This window comes from Phyllostomus discolor, chromosome 13, assembly GCF_004126475.2.
Source record: "Phyllostomus discolor isolate MPI-MPIP mPhyDis1 chromosome 13, mPhyDis1.pri.v3, whole genome shotgun sequence".
NCBI classification, from domain to species: Eukaryota; Metazoa; Chordata; class Mammalia; order Chiroptera; family Phyllostomidae; genus Phyllostomus; species Phyllostomus discolor.
In genome coordinates, this window is record NC_040915.2 from 34,363,809 (window position 1) to 34,383,913 (window position 20,105).

The window sequence follows — 20,105 nt, forward strand, 5'->3', positions numbered from 1 at the left end:
CAGGGACCTGGAGAGCTGCAGCACGTTACTTGGGCTCTTCGACAGCCCTGCCCATGCAGCCATTCCCAGGCCAGCTTTTGGGGTTCGAATGCCGCCTGCTCTTTGCTTCGCAGGCTTGGACAGTGGGTGGTTTGGCATAACTTCCCAGAGGGCCCTTGGGTTGTTTGTTCTCAGGGGATCCACCCGGAGAATCAAGAGACAGCTGCTGTTGAGAGGAGACTAGAAGTCCCCCCCCAATAAAATTAATAACCCAACACGTTCTGTCCCATCGGCACCAACTGAAACACTTCTTGAGGTATTCTTTAGTATTTCTGTATCTGCCCTGACCAAGGTCCGGAGGAGCTTGCCTGCCGCCGAGCCGGCGATGGCCTCTCTGTGCCCCCTTCTGTCCTGTACCCCACGTCCACCTTGACGGCCTCCCAGTCCCAGGCCAGGCCGAGGGCGGCAGCAACGTGTACCAGGGCAACCACAAATCCAGTCACAAGACAAATAATATTTCCGTGCAGGATGGTTTAAGTAGCCAGTATTTTGATACTCGGTCATGGATTTTTGCATTGATTTTTACTTTTAAAACCGTGGCGCTAAGTTGAGTCATCTCGATTATGAGTTTATGAGCCTCTTACGTTTTGCCCCTCCCCCACCCCAGTCAAGTGCCTGAGTGGTGTCTCTGCTCAGTCCTTTGTGTAGTAGGGCCCTTTGTCAACACCGGCCACCCGCAGTGACGAGGCTGGGTTCTGGCGTGTGAATGAGCAAGCGGGGCAGCTCTCAGGGGTGGAGAAGGCACTTCTCTGCTCACCCTGCAAAAGGATGCTACGGAAGGCTTCTGTCTGCGGGGAACCCTGCATAAAGGCGCGAGTTGAAAGGAACAGCCATTTACACCGAACCTTCACTGGGCCAGCCACTTGCTTTCCAAAAAGCTTCTCCTACATAATGTCTGAATTAAATCTTCCGTTCACAGCTGGGAGCATGAGTTAAAAGCCCGCTCAGCAGCAGAAAAATATAGCCACGTTTGGTCCAGGTTACAGTTACTGAGGGAGCTATAACTTTGATTTGCCCGGCTGGTCTCGATGTAAATCCCGGAGCGAACTGTGTTAAGCGAGAAGGGAGATGCTTTGTTTTTAAAGATGCCTTTGCTCCGCGGCTCCGTCTGGAGTGGCCCCAGCTGTCCCCTCAACCTGGGGTGACCACCAGGGGCCGCAGAGGAGAAGTCTCCAGAAAACAGCCCAAGTCCTGGAATAGACACTTCCTCAGGGAGATGTCAGAGCACCGCCCATGAGATGAACCGCTGTTACCTTGGCAGGACAGGCTGGGAAGTGAAGTGTTCCGTTTCAGCCCCGGTTCTCCAAGCAGCGCGACACGCTCCAGGTCTCTCTGGCTCCGTTGTGACCGCGGCTTCTTCCGCCCGGACCTCAAACTCAACGGAGCTGTCCTCTCTGACCGCACTCCCTACTGTTCTCTGTCCGTGCGCTGTGTGTTCTGGGCACACCATTTCTCGCACCGCCCCACCCCGCCTCCATGTCCTTTCCCCTTTCTTTGTCCCTTTCCTGTTTCCTCCGTCTGGACAGCGTTCACTCTGGCTTGTCCTGAGGGTCTCCAGTTAGTGACTCGTAACCGGAACCTCGCTCTCCGATCTCCTTTTTGTGACTCGCTACATTGTTCAGTAAAATCACAGTCCTGCTCCTTCCTGTTGCTCTCCGGGGGACTGGAGTCACAGGCGTGTGGCGGCCGCCTCCCCGCCGTGAGCATCTGGACTGCGACTTCCAGGGACAAACCTTGCCTTTCCTGATGGGCCCGACCCAACTTCGCCTTCCGTTAAGAAAGCATTCCAGCTTCTTTTCGTCTCGTGTCATCACTTTCCCGACTGCGTCTGACAACTTTTGATTTTATCGTAGAATCGAGCACTTAATTATCTGCGGTTTTACTTTTGTTCCTTGTCATAGTAGGCCTGCCTGGCATACGTTGAAACAGGACTAACAGTTTGGGGTTTTTTTTTTTTATCTTGTTATTTTTCTTTTCAACTAAGGCGATGCCTTTCCGTCTCACAAAACACGAACTGAGCACCTGGCATTTGCCAGGCCCCATTCTGGGCACCGTGGATGCAAAGGCGATAGAGACCAAACGCTCTTTCATTCACAACTACTCTGGGACCTTGTTTCCCAGTGTTCCCCAACTCCGGTCCCTGGCCTCGGTGGTCCATTCACTTTCCCGCTGTCCTGTGCCTTTCTCCTCAGCGAGCACCTCTCCCACCGCCACCACAAACCCTGTCTGAATGCGCGAATCCGAGCTGGCTCCGGAAGCCCCGGGGCAGCTCCCCTTCTCCCTCACCCCTGCCCCCAGCCCCTTCCACAGACATGTGTCCACCGCCACCTCTTAGAATTTTTCACAGACTGCATCACCATCGGGCGTGCTCTGATATGGGGGTCCTCTTACCCTATGGGGGTTCACAGACTCTGCAAGGCCAGGGCCGATCCAGTCTTCTGTCTCTCCTCCTCCTCTCCGTGGCCCGGGCGTGGTGCCAGATTCTGAGCAGACACTCAATAATTAATCTCTGCGGTTTGATTGATCCCTTCATCTTCAGTTATTCTCCTTTCTCAAATACATGCTGACACTCATTTTAATTTTTTATACTCAGCAGACCCTGGTGAGGAAGGCAGATTTGTTGCCTTCAGCAGCACGTACGAAGCAGCACGACTTTGAGCGCTGGTGCGCTGTCCCCTCACGGCTTCTGCGCCGGCTCAGAATTCAGCATGCGTTTTCCCGCAGAAGCGATGCCAAGCCGTAGCGGGGCCGGCCTGTGTGGGGTGGGGTGTTTAGCCCGCAGCGCCACTGGACCCTGGGACAGAGGCACTCTGTGGAGGGACCCTGGGTGGGGGCTCACGTGTCCTTGGCCTCATTTCACGAATACTTTACGAACATTGTATTGGGTTGGCCATAAAGTCCATTCGGGTTTTTTTTCTCTGTAAAGTAAAAGGCATATTTTTCATTTTCACCAATAACTTTATTGATTTGGATATTTTGAGTATGTCAGCTATCTCCCGCTATTGGCTTCTAGTAGGTAGAGGCCAGGGGTGCTGCTAAACGCCTTCCAATGCATAAGACAGCCCCACAGCAAAGAATTATTTAGCCAAAATGTCAATAGTATCAAGAAACTTCACAAACCACTTTTGACACGTCTGACCAGTCATGCACCTTCTCCATACACTGCACAAGTCTTTTTTTTGGCATTTTAGTTGTGTTTTTACCTTTCTTGAAATAATAAGGCATCATATACCGAAAATGTTTCACATCTTCTTCCATCTCAACATTAAAATGGCTGCACAGAAATTCACCAGTTTTGATCCTTTTTTTAATGCATGTTGATATGACAGCTGTCACAATGCAATCTAACAAAATTGTTTTAAGTGAAGTTAAAGACAACTAAGCACTACTAGAGCCATCGTATGGAAAAAAAATGTAAGCAACTTTTAGGCCAGCCCAGTAGGCTCTCCACCTTGGTCGGCACTCACCACACCTCACCCCTCAGACTGTCTGCTTTCGCATTAGACAATAAGCCGCATGGATGCAGTGTCTCTCTCGTTCCCTGCCGTGTGCTAACACGGTACCTTGTACACATGGGGCAGTCAGAAAATATCTCTCGACTTTCACTGAGTTAAATGGAAAGATTGTGAACTTTGGAGACACACAGACATGGATTCAAATTCCACCTTCCTTGCTGATTGACTGTGTGACCTCGGGGAAGGTACCTGGCCTCTCTGAGCCTCAGCTTACCTCTACGTAACATCTTGTTAGACTATTATGTTGACACTCAATATGTTTCTTCTTTCCTCCCCTCTGGCCCCAGCGCAATCCCATAACACGTATTTGATTGATGAATAATGTCTGCGTCCCCTGCAGTATTGGTCGAGGCGGTGGTGATAGGGAAGGCGGTGTTTGATATGAGAGCCTTTTAGCAGCTGTAGAGAACATGTGAGTGCTATTTCCGGCTCTCGTTCTGACAGTCGATGTGATCTGAGGCAGGTCACTCAGACATATCTGTGCAAGAGGGATGATGGATTTCAGTTATCTTCAAGCTTTTTTTTTTTTTTTTACCTGTCACTCACTGCAGGTGAGGGACTATTAACTCTTCAGTGTTCAAGGCAGCAGCAGGTGGGGGGCGGTGGAACCCAAAGGTTGAATTTATTTGAATCTAGTTTTGCGTTTTATCCTAATTACTCACGCATGCTTTATATTCTAATTCACGACAGATCCAGATTTAAAAATATTACTGTTATTTGCGAGCCACCCGTTGATGGATACCTGCTGGAAGTCAAAACACTGTGTAAAGCACCTTATATTCAGAAGTCAATTAATTTGTACCGTAATCCAGGGAGCAAATTGTTTTCACGCTCCCGTTACTTATGAATGAGTTGAGGCTCACAGGAGTTAAAATAAATAGGTGTCAGCTGCACAGCACGTGAGTGGCAGAACCAGAATTTAATCCGTCTGAATCCAGCCCTTTCTCTGACACCTCCTCAAAGGATATGTAAAAACAGAGACCCCCCCTTGTCCATCAAGGATGTAAATGAAATGTGTATGCTGTATGAATGGGTGGAGGGAGCAGAGCTGCGTGCTGCTGGGGGTGTTGCACACATAAGAATTTGAGGGAATCCCAGATACACGACAACCTCCACATGTTGCAGGGTTGGACCTCCAGGTCTGCAATATCATTTCTGTGTCTGGTAGTGTTTGTGCAATCGGCAATGAGTGTTTCTAAAGAATGAGTGTTTTAATTTTAGAGGTAGGATCTAGATGGAGAAAGAGATAGTTGATTTTGTTAGACGTCATAACGTACGCATTTTTGTGAGGGATCAGACATGTAAAAATGAAGACAACGCTAGTGTTGTCATTGTTGTTTTCTTTGATGTCCCCCTCTGGCTTGACAGTCACCTCTCTGGCTGTGGCAGGTGACAGAGGACAGATAGGTCTCCCAGGACCTCATGGAGCGGCCCTGGAAGCATGACAAGCAGAGTCTGAAAGAACTCCTGTGCCAGCTGGAGAACTTCCGTCTGTGGACAGAGCCGGTCTTCGGGGAACAGGAGGGACGGTGCTTTCACATCGGGGGGCAAGCAAGGGCACGAGTCAGGGGAGGTTGGAGAGGAGCAGTTGTAACCTTCCAAAATACACCCCCCACCCCTGATCCCTGGAAGCCTATTGGTCTGCCTGAAGCCTGCTCTGGGAAACGAGCGACAGCACCGCCCCCTCTTGGTTGTGGGGTGAAAAAGGAGGTGGTGGTGCACGCGTGCGATGGAAGGAAAAATGTCACCAGCATCTCTGCCTCTTGAGAATAGATGACTTAGCACGTCTTTCATTTTGCATCAGAATCTGAGCTGATTAAGACGTAAACGGAGGCTCTGCCCCTCACCCCCTCATCCATCTGTCTCAGCACCCACCCATCCGCGGACACATCCATCATGCATCTGTCCAAGTGCTTAGCACTTACTCTGTGGCAAGCAGATGCCACACGTTGGTTATTCCAAATTGAAAGATGTGGCTCCCTACTTCCACGAAGTCGGAGCAAAATTGTGCGGGAACTCACGAAGGCGCAGCGCCCACCCCGCCTGAGACGGGGTGGGAGTTCCGAGTGATTGAGTCAGGGAAGGCCTCCAGATGGTGTCCGCTGAGCTGTTTTCTGACCGCTGAGTAGGAGATAGGCAGGCGACGGGGTGGGGGTGGGGAAGGGCACCTCAGACACAGGTGAAAACCAGCCTCCAAAGGCATTCTGGCTGACTTCTGCGGGGAGGGTGAGCTGACCCAGGCTGGGTGGGTGAGGGCCTGGGAAAGAAAGACCTCCCCAGGCCCGCGGTACTGAACTCCCTCAATGAGCTGACTGCAGTCCAAGGTCGGGGTGAGGGTGGGGGAATTCTGCGTCATGAAGACATCGCGATGGTGGGAAGATTCTAAGTGGAATTCTAGGGAGCCGGTGGGACCCCGAGACTCAGTATGAGCAGGGTGAGGCTGGCACAGGCCGAGGGAAAGGGGCTGGTGGGAAGGAGGGACATACCAGGCTGAGTCGGGTGTTATTGGGCTGTAGTCTTATTCGAGAAAAGCACTCTTGTTAGAAGCCCTACTTACTCTAGCAAAGGGCAGGGCAGTGCACCATCCTCCCAGTTAATTCTCCCAGTTCCGTTCTCGGGGCACCTTGCCAGATCCTCCCGAGTTGGGTTCTTTGTCTCCTTCCTGCGCTTTCTCGGCGCTCTGGGGCAGCACACTGTGGCCCTCCCCTTACTGTGTGCTTCTTCCCCGGTCCCCACTGCCAGCACACTTCGACCTCTGCAAGGCAGGGCCTGTGCTTTCTCTGTCCCCAAGTCCCCAGCACTCAGGACAGAACACAGCGCATCGTGAATATTCTCCCCTGGGCTGCATGTCAGAATTACGCGGAGAACATTTTATAAATGTTGTAAACATTTGTGAGTTAGTCTGGGGTGGAACCCGGGCACGGGCCTGTTTATATACTTGCACAGTCCCTCGGTTATTCTAAAACTGTGGTGTGGTTAGGGACCACTGGAGTTATGAGCCATGGCTATGAGACATGGAGGATGTTTCCGGACATGCTCCTTCTCTACAAACACCAGCCTGGTCATCTCTTTTTTAGTCGAGCAGGGGTTTGGGAGGAGCAGCAGCCCGGTGGCTGGTGTTTAAGCAGCTCCCCAAGGCTCTGAGTTCGCCCTGACCTAGGAACAAAGGCAGCAGGAGACGACTCCCAGACGCTGCGCACGCACCGCGAAGAGATTCAGCGTACGTCTAGGCATACACACGCAGGTCTGGTTCAAGGTGACCTGGCTGCAGTACAGGAACCACTTTGTCCGGGTTCTCGCTGGCTGAGACTCTAAGGGGCTGAGCCTGCAGGGGAAGGACTCGCCCCCCCCCACCCCCCCCCACCCCCGTCTGCAGCTCAGCAGGGGGGCACCCGAGTGAGCCATGGCTCCAAGTGGGGGCCATATTCTCTTCTTCTAGAAAAGTCACCTGAAACCATACGTCAAATTGGACAATTTGGAATACATCAGAAAAATAAACTAGTTCTCTCTGTCCCAAGTTTATCCTCAGTATATAGGTCAGTCAGAGAGAGAGAGAGAGAGGTGGGGGAGGAGGGAGCCCACCACCTGAACTTTCCAAGAAGAGGGGGGTGGGGGTGATGGTGATGGTGAATAGCAGACATGTGGTTGGACTTTTAAAACAGGCTGAAGCTGTCATTACAGTTAGGGAACGGTGGAGAAAGCCACAGGTGCTTTATCAACATTAAAGCAGAGAGACGCACAGTGTGGGGGCCGGTGGGGAGGGAGCAGGAGAGAGAGAGAGAGTGTGTGCTTTGCAAGATGAGGAGAAAGGCTCTTGTCCTGGGAGACAGTGCTTTCGTCAGCACGCGGACAGGGGCACAGGGTCTCCGTGGCTTGCTCCCCGTGGAGACGGGTTTGTGGGGCGGGTTTAGTTGCACCCCATCTCCAGGGCAGGAGCCAGGCGGATGTCGGCGTGACTGCTCCCGGAGATCAGAGGCTGCACACTCACCCTTCAGATGTATCGCTCTTTTCTGGCCAGACTGGCCTGCTCCCTCCCTCCCTTCCTTCCTCCCTCCCTCCCCAGCAAAGGAAAAGAGGTGTGAGGGTGATATCTGAGAGCCTCCGGTCGGTTGGCAGTGATTTTTCTCAAGTTTTTGGTATAATTTATGTGTAAGCAGACTTATCAGTGAGAGAGCAGGCTCTGAATTCTGGCAGAGACGCAAGGTCCTGGAAGGCTTCGTGAGACCTGTCTCGGAACCTCGATTTGTACCTGCCTGACTTGGAGGGAATTTGGGGGGAAAGAGCCCATTGGGGAAAAAAGGACAAGGGAGCTGTGACACTGGGGGACCCTGCTGGCCCTGCTGGGGAAACTAGGTCGGCCGTCACTCCGTGGTCTGTGATGTCTGCGTTCTTTCTCCGGGGAATGGATGGGCTATTAGTGGTGTTTTCAGTGTCGGGAGGAGGGTAAAGATTGTGTGTTTTCCCCCTTTCTGCCCCTCTCTAAGGACCCCTCAGTCATTTGTGCGGGGTGGAGCCGTGTTGTTAGAACCACTGAGGACATCTAGGCCCAGAAATGTCCGGATTCTCTGTCCCGATTCCAGCCCCTCATCTCAGCCACTCTAGGGAATTAACCTGAAGTCCGACAGTGGCATTCTCTCCACGGAACTTGAAACAGCAGTGAACAGTGGGAGGTGTGTCCGGGAGGTGGTTCGGTTCGGGTGGCACAGTGCCGTGCAGATCCTTGCTGGAGGCCCCTGCCCCGCCTGTGGCCGAAGCCATCTGGGGACTGGGGTGAAGGCAGCTGACAACGCGGAGGCACAAAGACAAGGAAACAGAGGGGAAAGGCGGGCCCTCCCATGGAATGGGGGAGAGCGAGCAGGCAGGAATGGAGGGATGGAGGAAGGTCATGGGGAAGCTGGGCGTGGGAGGCATTGAATGGCTTTCTGGACAAATAGTAGCAAAGGTGTTACCACCGGGGAGTTTTCACTGCCGTTTCTCCTATGCCCACGGGTGCGTCGTTTTAAAATATGTGGTCTCCCAAACAAGCAGCCTGTATTACACATGAGGCAGTTTGTTCACACATTTAAAGAAGTAATAGTACGTACACACCATTTATGATCTTCTGGCCCACAGAGTTAAGTGGGGTGCCTCCCTGTCTTGTTTCCATGCAAACAAGGAGCCTTGACATTGGAGTTAGCTGATGTGGTAACGCTGAAGAGGAGCATACAGTTTCCGTTAAGCGTTTTGAAATATTGCAAATCGTTCGCAGAGCCCCACTTCTGCAGCGGACACCTTAAGGGAGCCCGTGGCTGCTGGGCCGTTTGGACATTTATCCTGCTTGTTCCATTTGGGTACTAGAAGCAACACAAAGCTGGGGTCCATAGTTGTGTACACACTGCGTGAGCCCTGCGACCAAGAAGACCTGGGTTCAAACCCAGCTCCATAACCTATGGTCCTGGGACTTTGGACACATTGTGTAAACCTCAGAGTTCCTCACTGGTAGCATGGGGAGGAGCAGTGTGGTGCCTGGATGAGATTTTTCTGTGAATCAAATGAGATGGTGCACGTAAAGCGCTTAGTGTAGCGTCTGTCATATATCAAGCGATTAAAACTACTGAACGGTCATCATAATTAGAACGGCTCACACGGGGCAATATGTGTTCCCTGCGTTTTCCCAAGATGCATCGGGTGATAAGTACAAGGCCCACAGCTCATTACTGGCACGCACTAGGAATGCAGCAAAATTTAGCTGTGTGGTTTACCCGTAGATGACGCCTGTTTCGAGGATCAAAACACGGCAACAGACACCTCCCAGGTGCACCTCATCAGCAGGAAGACATTAGACTTACAGACCTGGGGAGGTCTAATTTTTTCTGCTCTAGGCGGCAGGTTGGAGGGTCCGCCGTATTTTAATAACAGCCCCGCAAAGCAACTTAAAGGATCTGAATAAAAGAAACACTTTTCTCTAAGCACACTCGGATATTTTTTGGTGGAGGCAATCATTTTATTATGTTTTTTTTTCCTGATTGCTTTAGTAGATATATTCTTCACCTGCAAATGGAACTTAAAAGCATTTCATAAATGGAGTAAAATATTTCATAGTCGTGCCTTTTTATAAGGCGTTAACCTGTGTGACTCTGCAATGCTCCTGTCAGCTGACTGCAGTGTTCCGTCTTGTGAGCAGCCGGGTTCCACGGCCCAGGGCGGGAGGTCCCAGGGAAGGCACCGCCCTCACCCCCCGCGTGCGGAACTGCCCGCCCCGCCGTTCACCCCCACAGCCCCCGGGGTGTATCCATTCAGTCCCCTGTGGCGGTGATTCCTTGGGTGTATCAACTGACTCTTTTTTTTTCCCCATTTGGGAATAGTTCTATTTTCTTTATGATCATAATTGATTATTATGAAATTTTTAAACAGTCCATAGCAAGTAAAATATCCCTGTAACCTCACATCTCTCCCTCTTTCCCCTACTCAGGGATACCCTTGTTAATGGCGTGCTGTGCATTTTTTCCAGGTTTAGGGACATAGAAAAATACTTTCACCCCAAAACATGCATGGGATTATATTACACATGGTAGCCTGTGGTCTCTCTTTACTGAGTATGTTTGAGGATATCTTTTCAGATCAAGACATATCTGCCTTCTCTTATTCTCCTAAGCTGTCATTTATATAGCAGGATCCCTGATTTGGGGACATTTATCTTGCTTGCCGCATTTGGGCATTATAAACAATACAATATGCTATAAACAGCTGTGCACACAAGTGTTTGCCTCATTGTTTACTTTGGGCAGATTTGCAGAGAGATTTATCATCTGCAAAGTCCTGCCACATCCGCTCACTTCTGTGATCCCCAAACACGGAGGCGACGGTGGTTTTGAGCCCAGCCCCGGACCGGCCTCAGACAGGCCTGGGCTGGAACTCAGGTCAGCCCTCACACACGGGGTGTGACCCCTGCGAGGGCTCAGGTTCCTCGTCTGTAAATCCGTGATAATAGCAGGATTTCCGTCTTTTCACAGGTGCTTGCAGAATTCCTTAAGTTAGCTTATGCAAAGTCCTTAGAAGGTGACTTAATACGTATTCAGAAAATATAAGTTGTCGGTGTCGGAACTAGCTACAGATTCTCAAAGCAATTCTGACATTGTGGGAGCCATCACACCCAGTATATAGGTGGGGAAACTGAGGCTCAGAGGGGCAGGATTGGTCAGCCTAGGGGAGGAGCACAGTTAGTGGCGGCGCCATGATCTCTGTGCAAGGGAGAGGCTGTCTGTTTTTGTAAAGCTGGAAAACGTTGCAGCAGACGCTGTGGGGAACGTAAAACACCCTCCCCCAACACACACACTCCTTGGCTGCACTCCCACACTCTGTATCCTGGGAAGGGCAGGGGGTCAGACAGAGCTGAGCCTGGGTTCAGGCTCGGCCTCCTCTGAGCGGCTCATTCCCGGGCAAGCTGATCAACCTCTCTTTGAATCTCACCTCTCACATCTCACATCTGGGGCTTCAGTGGGGCTTTAAAAACTTTAAAACTGATTATGGTTGTTAAGTCTGTATGCACAGTTTCCAGCATCTAGCCTGACCTCAAGGCTGCTAGGTAACAGCAGTGCCAGAAAGAGAACTCCCGCCTTCTTTTCGTTTTGTTGTACCCTCGACCACGGATGCAAACTCTCCCGGCTAGAGAGGGTTAGCCCGTGGTGCAGAGACACCCAGGACCGTGTGGCGGCATTGCCCGAGTCCTGCCTGGGAAGTGGGGGGCTGCCCAAGGGCAGGAGAGATAGAGATGATGGGGCACCGCACAGCCGGCGCTCAAGTTCACCGCCTGCCTCCCCACTCCTGCCCCTCTGAGCCCCTGGCTGCCTCTGCTGCTTGCTCCACACGACGAGCTGCCGTGCAGTGACGTCAGGTCTTTCAGGGTAGAAGCCGGTTCACACAGGTGGAGAGGAAAGAGCCTTGAACCTCGAACTCATGGGAAAATCACATGACCTCAAGGGGCCAGAGAGGGAGAGAGGGTGGCTGTGCTCTAGATGATGGTTGTTCCTGTCTTTTGAAAGTTAGGATATTGCCCTGGGTGGGGTGGCTTGGTTGGCTGGAGCGCTGTCCCGTAAACCAAAGGTCCAAGGGGTCGCAGGTCCGATTCTTGGTCGGGGCACATGCCTAGGTTGTGGTTCCGTCCGTAGTCAGGGGGCGCACGAGAGGCAACCGATTGGTGTTTCTGTTTTGCATTGATGTTTCTCTCCCTCTCTCTCCCTCCCTCCCTTCCCCTCTCTAAAATTCTACAGGCATGTTCTCAGGTGAGGATAAAAAAAAAGAAATTAACCAGAATTGGCTTCTAAGTTAAACAAAAAGAAATAGAGAGTCAGGGTGTTTTCTTTGTGGGTGAGTGTTCGCGATGCCTCCGAAACAAGGAAGAGGCTGGAAAGGCCTCTCCTAACAGGGACCCGGAGCGGAGACAGGGGCACAGAACACAGTGGCAGCTCTAGACCGGAGCTGTTTCCCTGATCTTTTGTTAAGAAGAGAAGGCCTTTGGATCTCCCTCCGTCGCTGTGGCCTTGCAACCTTCATCTTAGCACTAAAAAGGCCTAAAGACAAAGCAGGCAGAGGGGCTGGGCCGGCCTTGGTGCGAACACGAGGACGGAGCTGCCTGTGTGCTGGGGCATAGGGAGCCGCGGGCCGGGCGTCGCCCGGCAGGCCTGGTGTTTCACGTAGCTCTGACAGTGTTACTTGCCGCTGGTCACAGGACCTTGCGCAACCCCCTTCTCAAAGCTGAGTGCTGCTTTCTGTACAATTAGGGTCACGCTAGAGCCCTTCAGTGTCTGACATTGGCATAACGCAGTCACATCTTTGTCCTTTAACATTGCCACACGTGCTTTTATAACTGAGCTCACTTATAAGCATTTATTTCAACAGGAAAATTTGGGTTTAGAATCCCCGTATAGATGATGGGTGAAACATAGCCCCGTATTTTGCTTGCTCTGGAGAACCTATTGAAATAAAAGTCAAGGGAGTTCCGTAAACGGAAGGTAACATCAGGCAGAAAGGCACGGAATGCTTTAGCAGACCCAGGAAGGGTGATTCCTAAGCCAGCAGTGGGGAAACCTGACCTCTCCACGAGTCTAAAGCAAAGGCTTCCCCAAGTTCCAAGAAGTGGTGGTAGCAGGGGCCCCTGGAGGTGGGGGTTGAGGAGGGGCACGCAGAGGAGCAGGATGGATTGCAGGTCTGTGCAAGAAGCCCCTGACTGTGCAGCGGGGTCGCTGGGGGTTGGTTCTGTAAGGAGGTTGGAGCTGGAGGGCGCCCGGACTGGGAGACATGGGGCGCAGTGAGGGCAGCGAAGCCATCCTCCAAACAGGGTTTCGATCAAAGTGTGCGTCTCAGAAGCTAGGCCTCTGGCGCTTTCCTCCCACGCCACTCCTGGAATGCCGGCAGCCCGGCTTTCAGCCTTCAGGCGAGAGATCAGAGAATTCGTGTCTGTGGAGTCCAACCAGCCCAAGAAGAAAGACGCACAGAGATGGATATGTGAGTCTCCGCGGCTGACCGTCCCAACCAGATCACCCCGCGGCGAGGCTCACAGACCACAAGTTCTACTCGCAGGCTCCGAGCTGGCTGCCCGCCTGGGGGGTCACCCGCCTGAAGTGTGGGTACGCCACCACCGGTGACAGGGAACTAAGGAACGAAGTCTCCCATGAAATTAAGAGCGCAAACCAAGCAGACAGAGAGAAGCAGCTCGGAGGAAACCGAGGCTCTGCAGGGCAAAGCACGCATTCAGCACAGGCGTGAGGGTTCGGGGAACTAGGAGGAGGGGCCATCGTGACTAAGGGGAGAGCCGGTGTAAAAGACAGAGCCCCGGAAGGAACCTCTGCTTGCTTTTCCCCAGCTTGCTTCTTCCCTTCGGGGGAATACGGAGTTGCACGAGAAATGGGGATTTGTTTACGACTTCAATAGGAATGATGTTTCATATCAAACTATTTTAAAGACTAAATCTTGATCAAACAAAAATCGTTCGATAACTTTGGAGGAAGAAGGAGAAATGGAAAGAATACCGGTGTCTAGCAGGGCAGGGGGCACAACAAGAATGAGTTCTTTTCTTTTATGGTGGGGCGTTCATGGATGAAGCCAAAAAGTGAACAAACTTGTTTAAAGAATGGGTAATGCAAACCTATTTTTGGCCACATGACCACACATACCAAAGTAACAACTGTATGTGCTACAAGAAATAAAAAAAATTCCTCTGGTGGTGGAACAGGAGGCACTCGTGTTTTGTTTTTCTAATGAACATTGGGCAGTATTTCTAAACTATCTACATTTATAACTTCGATAAAAATAAATAAAATGTAGCATCACTGCCATTAAGTAGTCAGCAGCACCTGTATAAAAGAAGAACTCTCAAATGTTTAAGGCTATCATCATCTTACGTAATCAGATAGTGAGCACATTTTAAAGTTTTATTTATTAAACTGTGGGAAAGCTGACCAAAGAAAGAGCTGATTCAGAAGTATTTAGGATCCTTGAATCTGGGAGAGGAGATGCTTATATCGAATTATCCTTAGATATAAGACACGTAAGATTTTTACAGAGCAGTAGAGCTATAACCTTTAGCAAACCAGCAAATACATCACACTTTATTTTTTCTATGGGCGACCCTCTGAGTGTACAAGGCTCTCGTAGTTCTGCTCTCTCATCAGCTGTGGGTGCCCAAACAGACTTACATTTCCCAAGAGAGTGAGAAGGCTCCCCAGTTGGGCTTACCACAATGTGCTGTTTAAAACGTCACGACATCCTTATTTTGCTTTATTTCCAAGTTTTGGGATCTTTTCCTGAACACTTGCTATATATAATGTAAACATATGTAAAATAGATAGATAGATAGATAGATAGATAGATACTTGAAAAACAGACACAAGAAGACAATGCTACTGAGTTCTAAAAAGATGCTGCCGCCCACCCGCTCTGACCCGGGCACCCCCCTCTTTGTGAAAAGGAGCTTTGTGGGAGCTGCAGAGTCGTGCAAGACATGTTAGCGCCAAGGTGGGGGTTCTACGTGGTGTCATCACAAGGGTTAAAAGAAAATTGAAAGAACGGGACACCTTTCACATCATTTGCTTCAGTGTTGTGAAATGCTGTGTCTGCGTGTTATGACTTAAAACCATCCCACATATGGCAGGCTCTATTATTATTCTGGAAATACTGTGGGGAATTAGTAATTCTGAATAGCATTCTACAAAGTCTGGGGGCGGTCCTGGGGGACAGGGTGACCCAAGAAGACAGGGGTTATTCACCTGCCCCCCCTTTCCAGCCCTCTTTCTACTGTGTTAAGTATTGGGCTTAAGTGTAAGGTTGCATTTAGGGAAAAGACTCCAAGTTCCTCCCAGGTGTCACACACAGCCTACAATTATTAAAGGGGAGAAAAATCACTACGGTTTTGCAGTGTGTTTAGGTTGAGTGGATTAATTTCTTTGCCAGGGCCATAATGGGAAGACTGGCTTTGTCATTTCAATTACAAGCCACCGTTTAGCTGGAGCCCGGAAGACACTTTCCCAGAGACTCCCTCCACTTGCCTGGCGCTGCAGCAATTAACAGTGGGTGATTTGTGGCTGCATTTTTACTGCTTAGCACAGGTTTATCATCTTGAAAGTTTTCCATTTGCATAGACGCTATACATTCTTCGGGTGACATCTCGATATTATCCGGAGTTTAGATTATGCATTGCCTTTTACTGCACTTTCTGCTACGTGCCGGGAATCTGCAAGCTTGGCCGGGAAGCTTCTGCAGCCCGGGGAGGACATGAGTTGCTGCCGCCGCTTACCGAGGGCTCGGTATCTGTACCTGCATTCCTTTATTTGTTCCTCAGACCGGAACTCCGGTTTTCTATCGTTTGCCACCTTTTATACATGCAGAGACTGAGCTCCAAAGAAGAAGATAATTTTTTCCCCAGGTCACCCAGCTCCCATGAGCGGCTTCGAGATTCAAACTCGAGGCTGTCTGATCCCCAAACACCCTGCCACACCACCTCTCATACTGGGATCTTCAAAGGGGAATGAATTAAATTTGACAGGCTCCCACTTTTGAATTCCAAACTTCCTGAGCAGTCTAATTGCTGCTCTTTGGATGAAGAAATGGCTATTTAAAGGAAGCAGGGGGCAGGCAGAAGGTCAAGAGAAAAGAGGTTTTATTATCTCCTTTGGTAGAGGGAGAGCGAGACGTAACCCCTGGGGGGGAACATCAAATGGAAACCATTATGTGAATTGTTAGTGCGCTCAGATTGATGAAATTGCAAAGAAATGTAGAGAAGATAAGGGAGCAATGAATACAGAGTACTGGTGATTTTCTGAAGGGAAGGAAAAGATCAGAAGTTACTGAAGGCAGAAGCTGGCCCGATGGAGGGTCGTGTCTATCATCCTCACAGATGGAAAGAGGCTGACGAGGGCCCCAAATAGCAGCCAGAGATCTGTGCTCTCTTCCAGTCTGCCTGGTGGGGAGGGGGCGGGGGGGCGGTGGTTCAGGCAAGGAGCAGGCTCTGCGGCCAGACCGCTGGGTTTGAATCTTTCTGCTTTGGCTTTCTAGCTGGGTGAGCCTGGCCAAGTTACTTAACCTCTCTGGGCTTCAGTTCTCTTGTTTAACAATGACTATCATGATGTTGCCCATCTTGTTGTGAGACGAGGTAGTGGTCAGTCGGGTGCTGGGTATTTAGTGAGCCCTCAGAAAACGTTGGCTGTTTTTGTGACCGCCATAAACCTCACATTCACGTAACATCGAAAACTGAAGATTGTAAATCAGTCAAGAGGCTTGAAGAAATAAAGGAGAAAAGGAAGTCAGGAGAGAGGCTGACTGGCGGTCAAGAATTAAAGGCTGACGCGCTCTCCTGCCCCTAAACGTCAGGAGGAGGAAAATGCCAGATGCGAGGAAAGGGCTGGATGTGGGGAGGGGGCGGAACTCTAGCAATAGGCTGAGGGCTGATGGAGCATAACTTATTTCTGTAGATCATGTGCTTCTGTGGAAGCTCTGGTGGCAGCGGTTCTGGGACGAGCTCCATGGGGCTGGGGAACCGGGCATCAGCCAAAGTGCAGAAGTGAGTCTGGGGCGGAGAGAGAGAAAGGAATCTCTGGGCCGTCCGTCTTTGGATGCCAATAATCGTTGAAAGCACGTTAGGAAGGGAGAATAGCCCTTAATAAGCACATCCTTTTCCTTTTCCTTACTGCAAATCTATTTTCCTTTCGTGGGTTACATTAAGAGACAAAGCGGTTAAGTTGAAAGCCGCTGAGCTTAATAAGGTGCTTATGAGTAAGAATGAGTGGTCGTTGCTTTTCAGCTGCCATGCATCCGGCACTTTCTTCATGCCGGGCTCTGCCGAGGTCCTGGCGATGTGGGCTGTTCCCACACCCGAGTCTCCGCCTCGAGCTTCACAGGGGCTTGTGTCACGCTTCTGAGGCATCAGCAAAAGCTACACAAAATTCATAATGACCAATGCCCAGGCTCCATCTCAGACCCCCCAGGTCTCCTGCAGGGGAACTGGGCATGCGCATTTTCCCAGAATTGCCTGTGTCATTTTTATGTTCACATCAGCCTTGAAAGACTGGTGAGAAACCCTTCTGTATTTTATGGATGAAGACATCCAGGCACGGAGAGGTTAAGTGACAAGTGAAGTCACGCAGGGCAAGTGAAGGGTTGGCTGTCAGGTCCAGAAATGCCGAATTTAAAATCCCAGGGCCTTTGCACTTGGCCATGACCCCCTCCCCCACCCCGGGTATGCGTGGGTGAAATGCCGTGCGGGATCTGAGAATGTAGGTGCAGGTGCACGAAACCCTCACCTCTCACAGCCAATGCTCAAAAAGCATCAACAAGTCCTACCCGGGGCTCAGGGACTCATATTTACAGTGGGCAGAACCCCATCATTGTCACAAGCTGGCTCACGTGGGTTTCCCCCAAGGTGGATCATGCAGCCTCAACTGTACCAGCACCCCATGGTTACAGCTTCTGTCACAGGAACCCAGTCCTGGGCTCCAGAAACGCCAGCTCCTCTGTTTGTCCTTCCAGCCTGGCGGGCACCGGGGCTGCCTGCTGTCACTGATCTCTAGGTTATCTCATTTGGCGTCTCAGCACCTTCATCACCTGTACAGCCAATCCTTCCCGCCATAACATTCCCTCCATATTCCAGGCTAGAGCCTAGTACTCAGGTGAAGAAACCAGGGGCAGACCAGTTAACTCAGCCAGTGCTGTACAATAATTCCTGACCAAGTGGGCCGGCTTTCTAAATCCACAGTTTCTGATTCCAGACCTTAAGCTCTTAATCACTAACTTACACTTAATGTGGTTCGTGGAATTCCTGGCGTCCAGTGCCTGGTGGTGATGGCGGTGGGGAGGTGGCGGTGATGCCGGTGGTGGTGGGGATCTCGGTGGTCACCATGTCTGACCACTGTGGTCCGCCCTTTGGGAGAGGCGTGCAGACACGGTGTCCCGGTTGTCTCACACATGTCTCTGATGTGTTCCAGGCCTTCACGTACCACCACATCCAAGAGATCATGGTCCAGCTGCTCCGCACGGTGAACCGGACGGTCATCACGATGGGGCGGGACCACGTCCTGATCGTGAGTACATCGCTTCCTCTCGTCAAACTTTTCAAAGTGTCCGTGGTCGAGGCGTGGGTTTTCCGAAGCACCAGATCGCGTCGAGTGCCGAGCGCCGGTCCCTGCTTTGTTCTGGAGTGCGGGGGTCAGGTGTTCTCCTCCCTGAGTCGGGAGAACATGAGCGGTAACTCGGGTTGCTGACGTGAAACGAGGCTGGGACTTGTCCACCAAGGGGAGTGCTCCCGTGGGGATGGAAGGTCACGGGCACAGACGGAGGGGTGAGGGAAGCTCTCCGAAAAAGGGCCTGGCAGACGGCTCCGCACTCGCGCCCACCAGGGCCTGTACTTCCGGCCTAGGGCCGGGCGGTGTGCAGTCTCGGGGCCCTGGGAGCGTGGTTTCCTAAGTGGCTTCGCTGTGTGTTAACCCTTCCCACAGATGCCCATTAATTCAAGGTCACTGCTAAGTTTTGGGTTATTCTTCCGCACAAACACTATGTTCTGTAGGCCAGGAGATTCCTGCCCCATTGTCTAACGACGTTTTCTCTCTGGACACAGAGCCCAGCTCTAGCCCTTGAATCTGCACCCAGCTTGCTCTAAGCCGAGGGCCAAAAGCTAGTGCTTACCGGGGCCAGTCACCAGCATAAACGGGTGTGTCCCCCATGTCACTCTGGCTCAGGCTCACCCGTGGTCTCCCATCTGCCTCACCCAGAGCAAAGTCTGAACCACCGCTGGGGCCTGAAGTGGCCCCTGCCCCTTGCTCATTCCTCTCCGTGTTCCTCCCACATGTAAACAGTGATTCCATTTGCCACGGCCCGTCTCTCCCCTGGGTCTAAGAGCTTGTTCCACCGCGTTAATCAGGTGTTGGCTCAGTGTCATCTCACTGGAGAGGTGCCGCCGTCCCCACTGCCCTGTCCCCAATACCCGCCCCTCTCTCCTTCCCTTTGCAGTCTCTACACCTTTCTTCCTTATGTTTCCTCGTCCTTATCACCACCTGAAATATTTACATCCCTCTATTTGTTGGGTTATTGCCCGACTCTCCTTGGGAGGACATGCGCTCCAGGGACATGAGGAATCTTGTCTATTGTGTTCATTTGTATCTCCAGGCCCTACAACAGTGCCTGGCGTATGGTGAGTGCCTGATAAATACTTGTTGAGTGGATGAATGAATGAATGAATGAATGTTGTCCCAGGAGGGACTCAGGTGTTTAAAAAGGACAAGTGCTACTCAGCTCTGATGACACCACGTGGGTTTGGGTCAGATAGTTCCCAGAACTCCCAACTTCTCAAGAGAAGCTGCAAATCTATATAATGTACGGGAACTTGCCTGATACTTCCACGCGGGTGGGTAATTAAAAGTGGATGTTGGTTGTGGATACACTGTGGCCCTGCTTCGTGGACACAGGACATCAGGTGCTGGGTGTTAGTCTACCTGTAGCTGGGCAAGGACTTGTTCCTTGGAAGCAGCAGAGTCTGGCAGACTCCATACCCCGGGGGCGCTGGCTGCTTGTGCCAGCGCACGTGTGCGTAATCTGTGTTAATGCACGTTTCGGGCGGTGCGGACACCATAGAGAACGCCAGCGGTGCCAGGCACGCCTGCCCTCCCGGGGCAGAGAGCCATGTGAATTGGTCTCCATCAGCTGCCTCACGTACCCTCCTTCCTCCTTCAAAGTATCACCATTTCTTATTCGGTTCCAAGCTCCTGTGTCAGTACTCACCATAACACGCCTCCAGGAAGCGTCTTACGCCTCCTCTAATCATTCCTTTTCTTTGGAGCCAGACCTACAGATGCTCCTCGGTTCACTGGGTGTGTTTCGTGACAGGCTCTTAACTCTTTCTGTTTTGGAAGGGCGATTCTTTCAAACAGTTCCTGGGTCAGACGAGGCGCCAACTAAGTGGTGGTGATTATTATGTTCCTTTCCATCGGGTACGAGGCGCTTCTGGTCCCTTCGCATTAAGAACACGGGCGGGTGGCCGCGGTGTGGCCCTCACTCGCTACGGCCAGTTCTCCGCACTCTCTGTGTGAT

The 20,105-nt window shown here is 51.4% G+C and overlaps 1 protein-coding gene across 1 annotated transcript in view; it reads left to right on the top strand.

Moving 5' to 3' along the window:
- The window catches only part of DOCK2 (dedicator of cytokinesis 2), a 362,016-nt gene that overhangs the window by 145,704 nt on the left and 196,207 nt on the right, over positions 1-20,105 (top strand). The window contains exon 27 of the mRNA XM_036013875.1: positions 18,008-18,103. Coding sequence (XP_035869768.1) covers positions 18,008-18,103 — 96 coding nt within the window. The remainder of the gene's footprint in view (positions 1-18,007; positions 18,104-20,105) is intronic.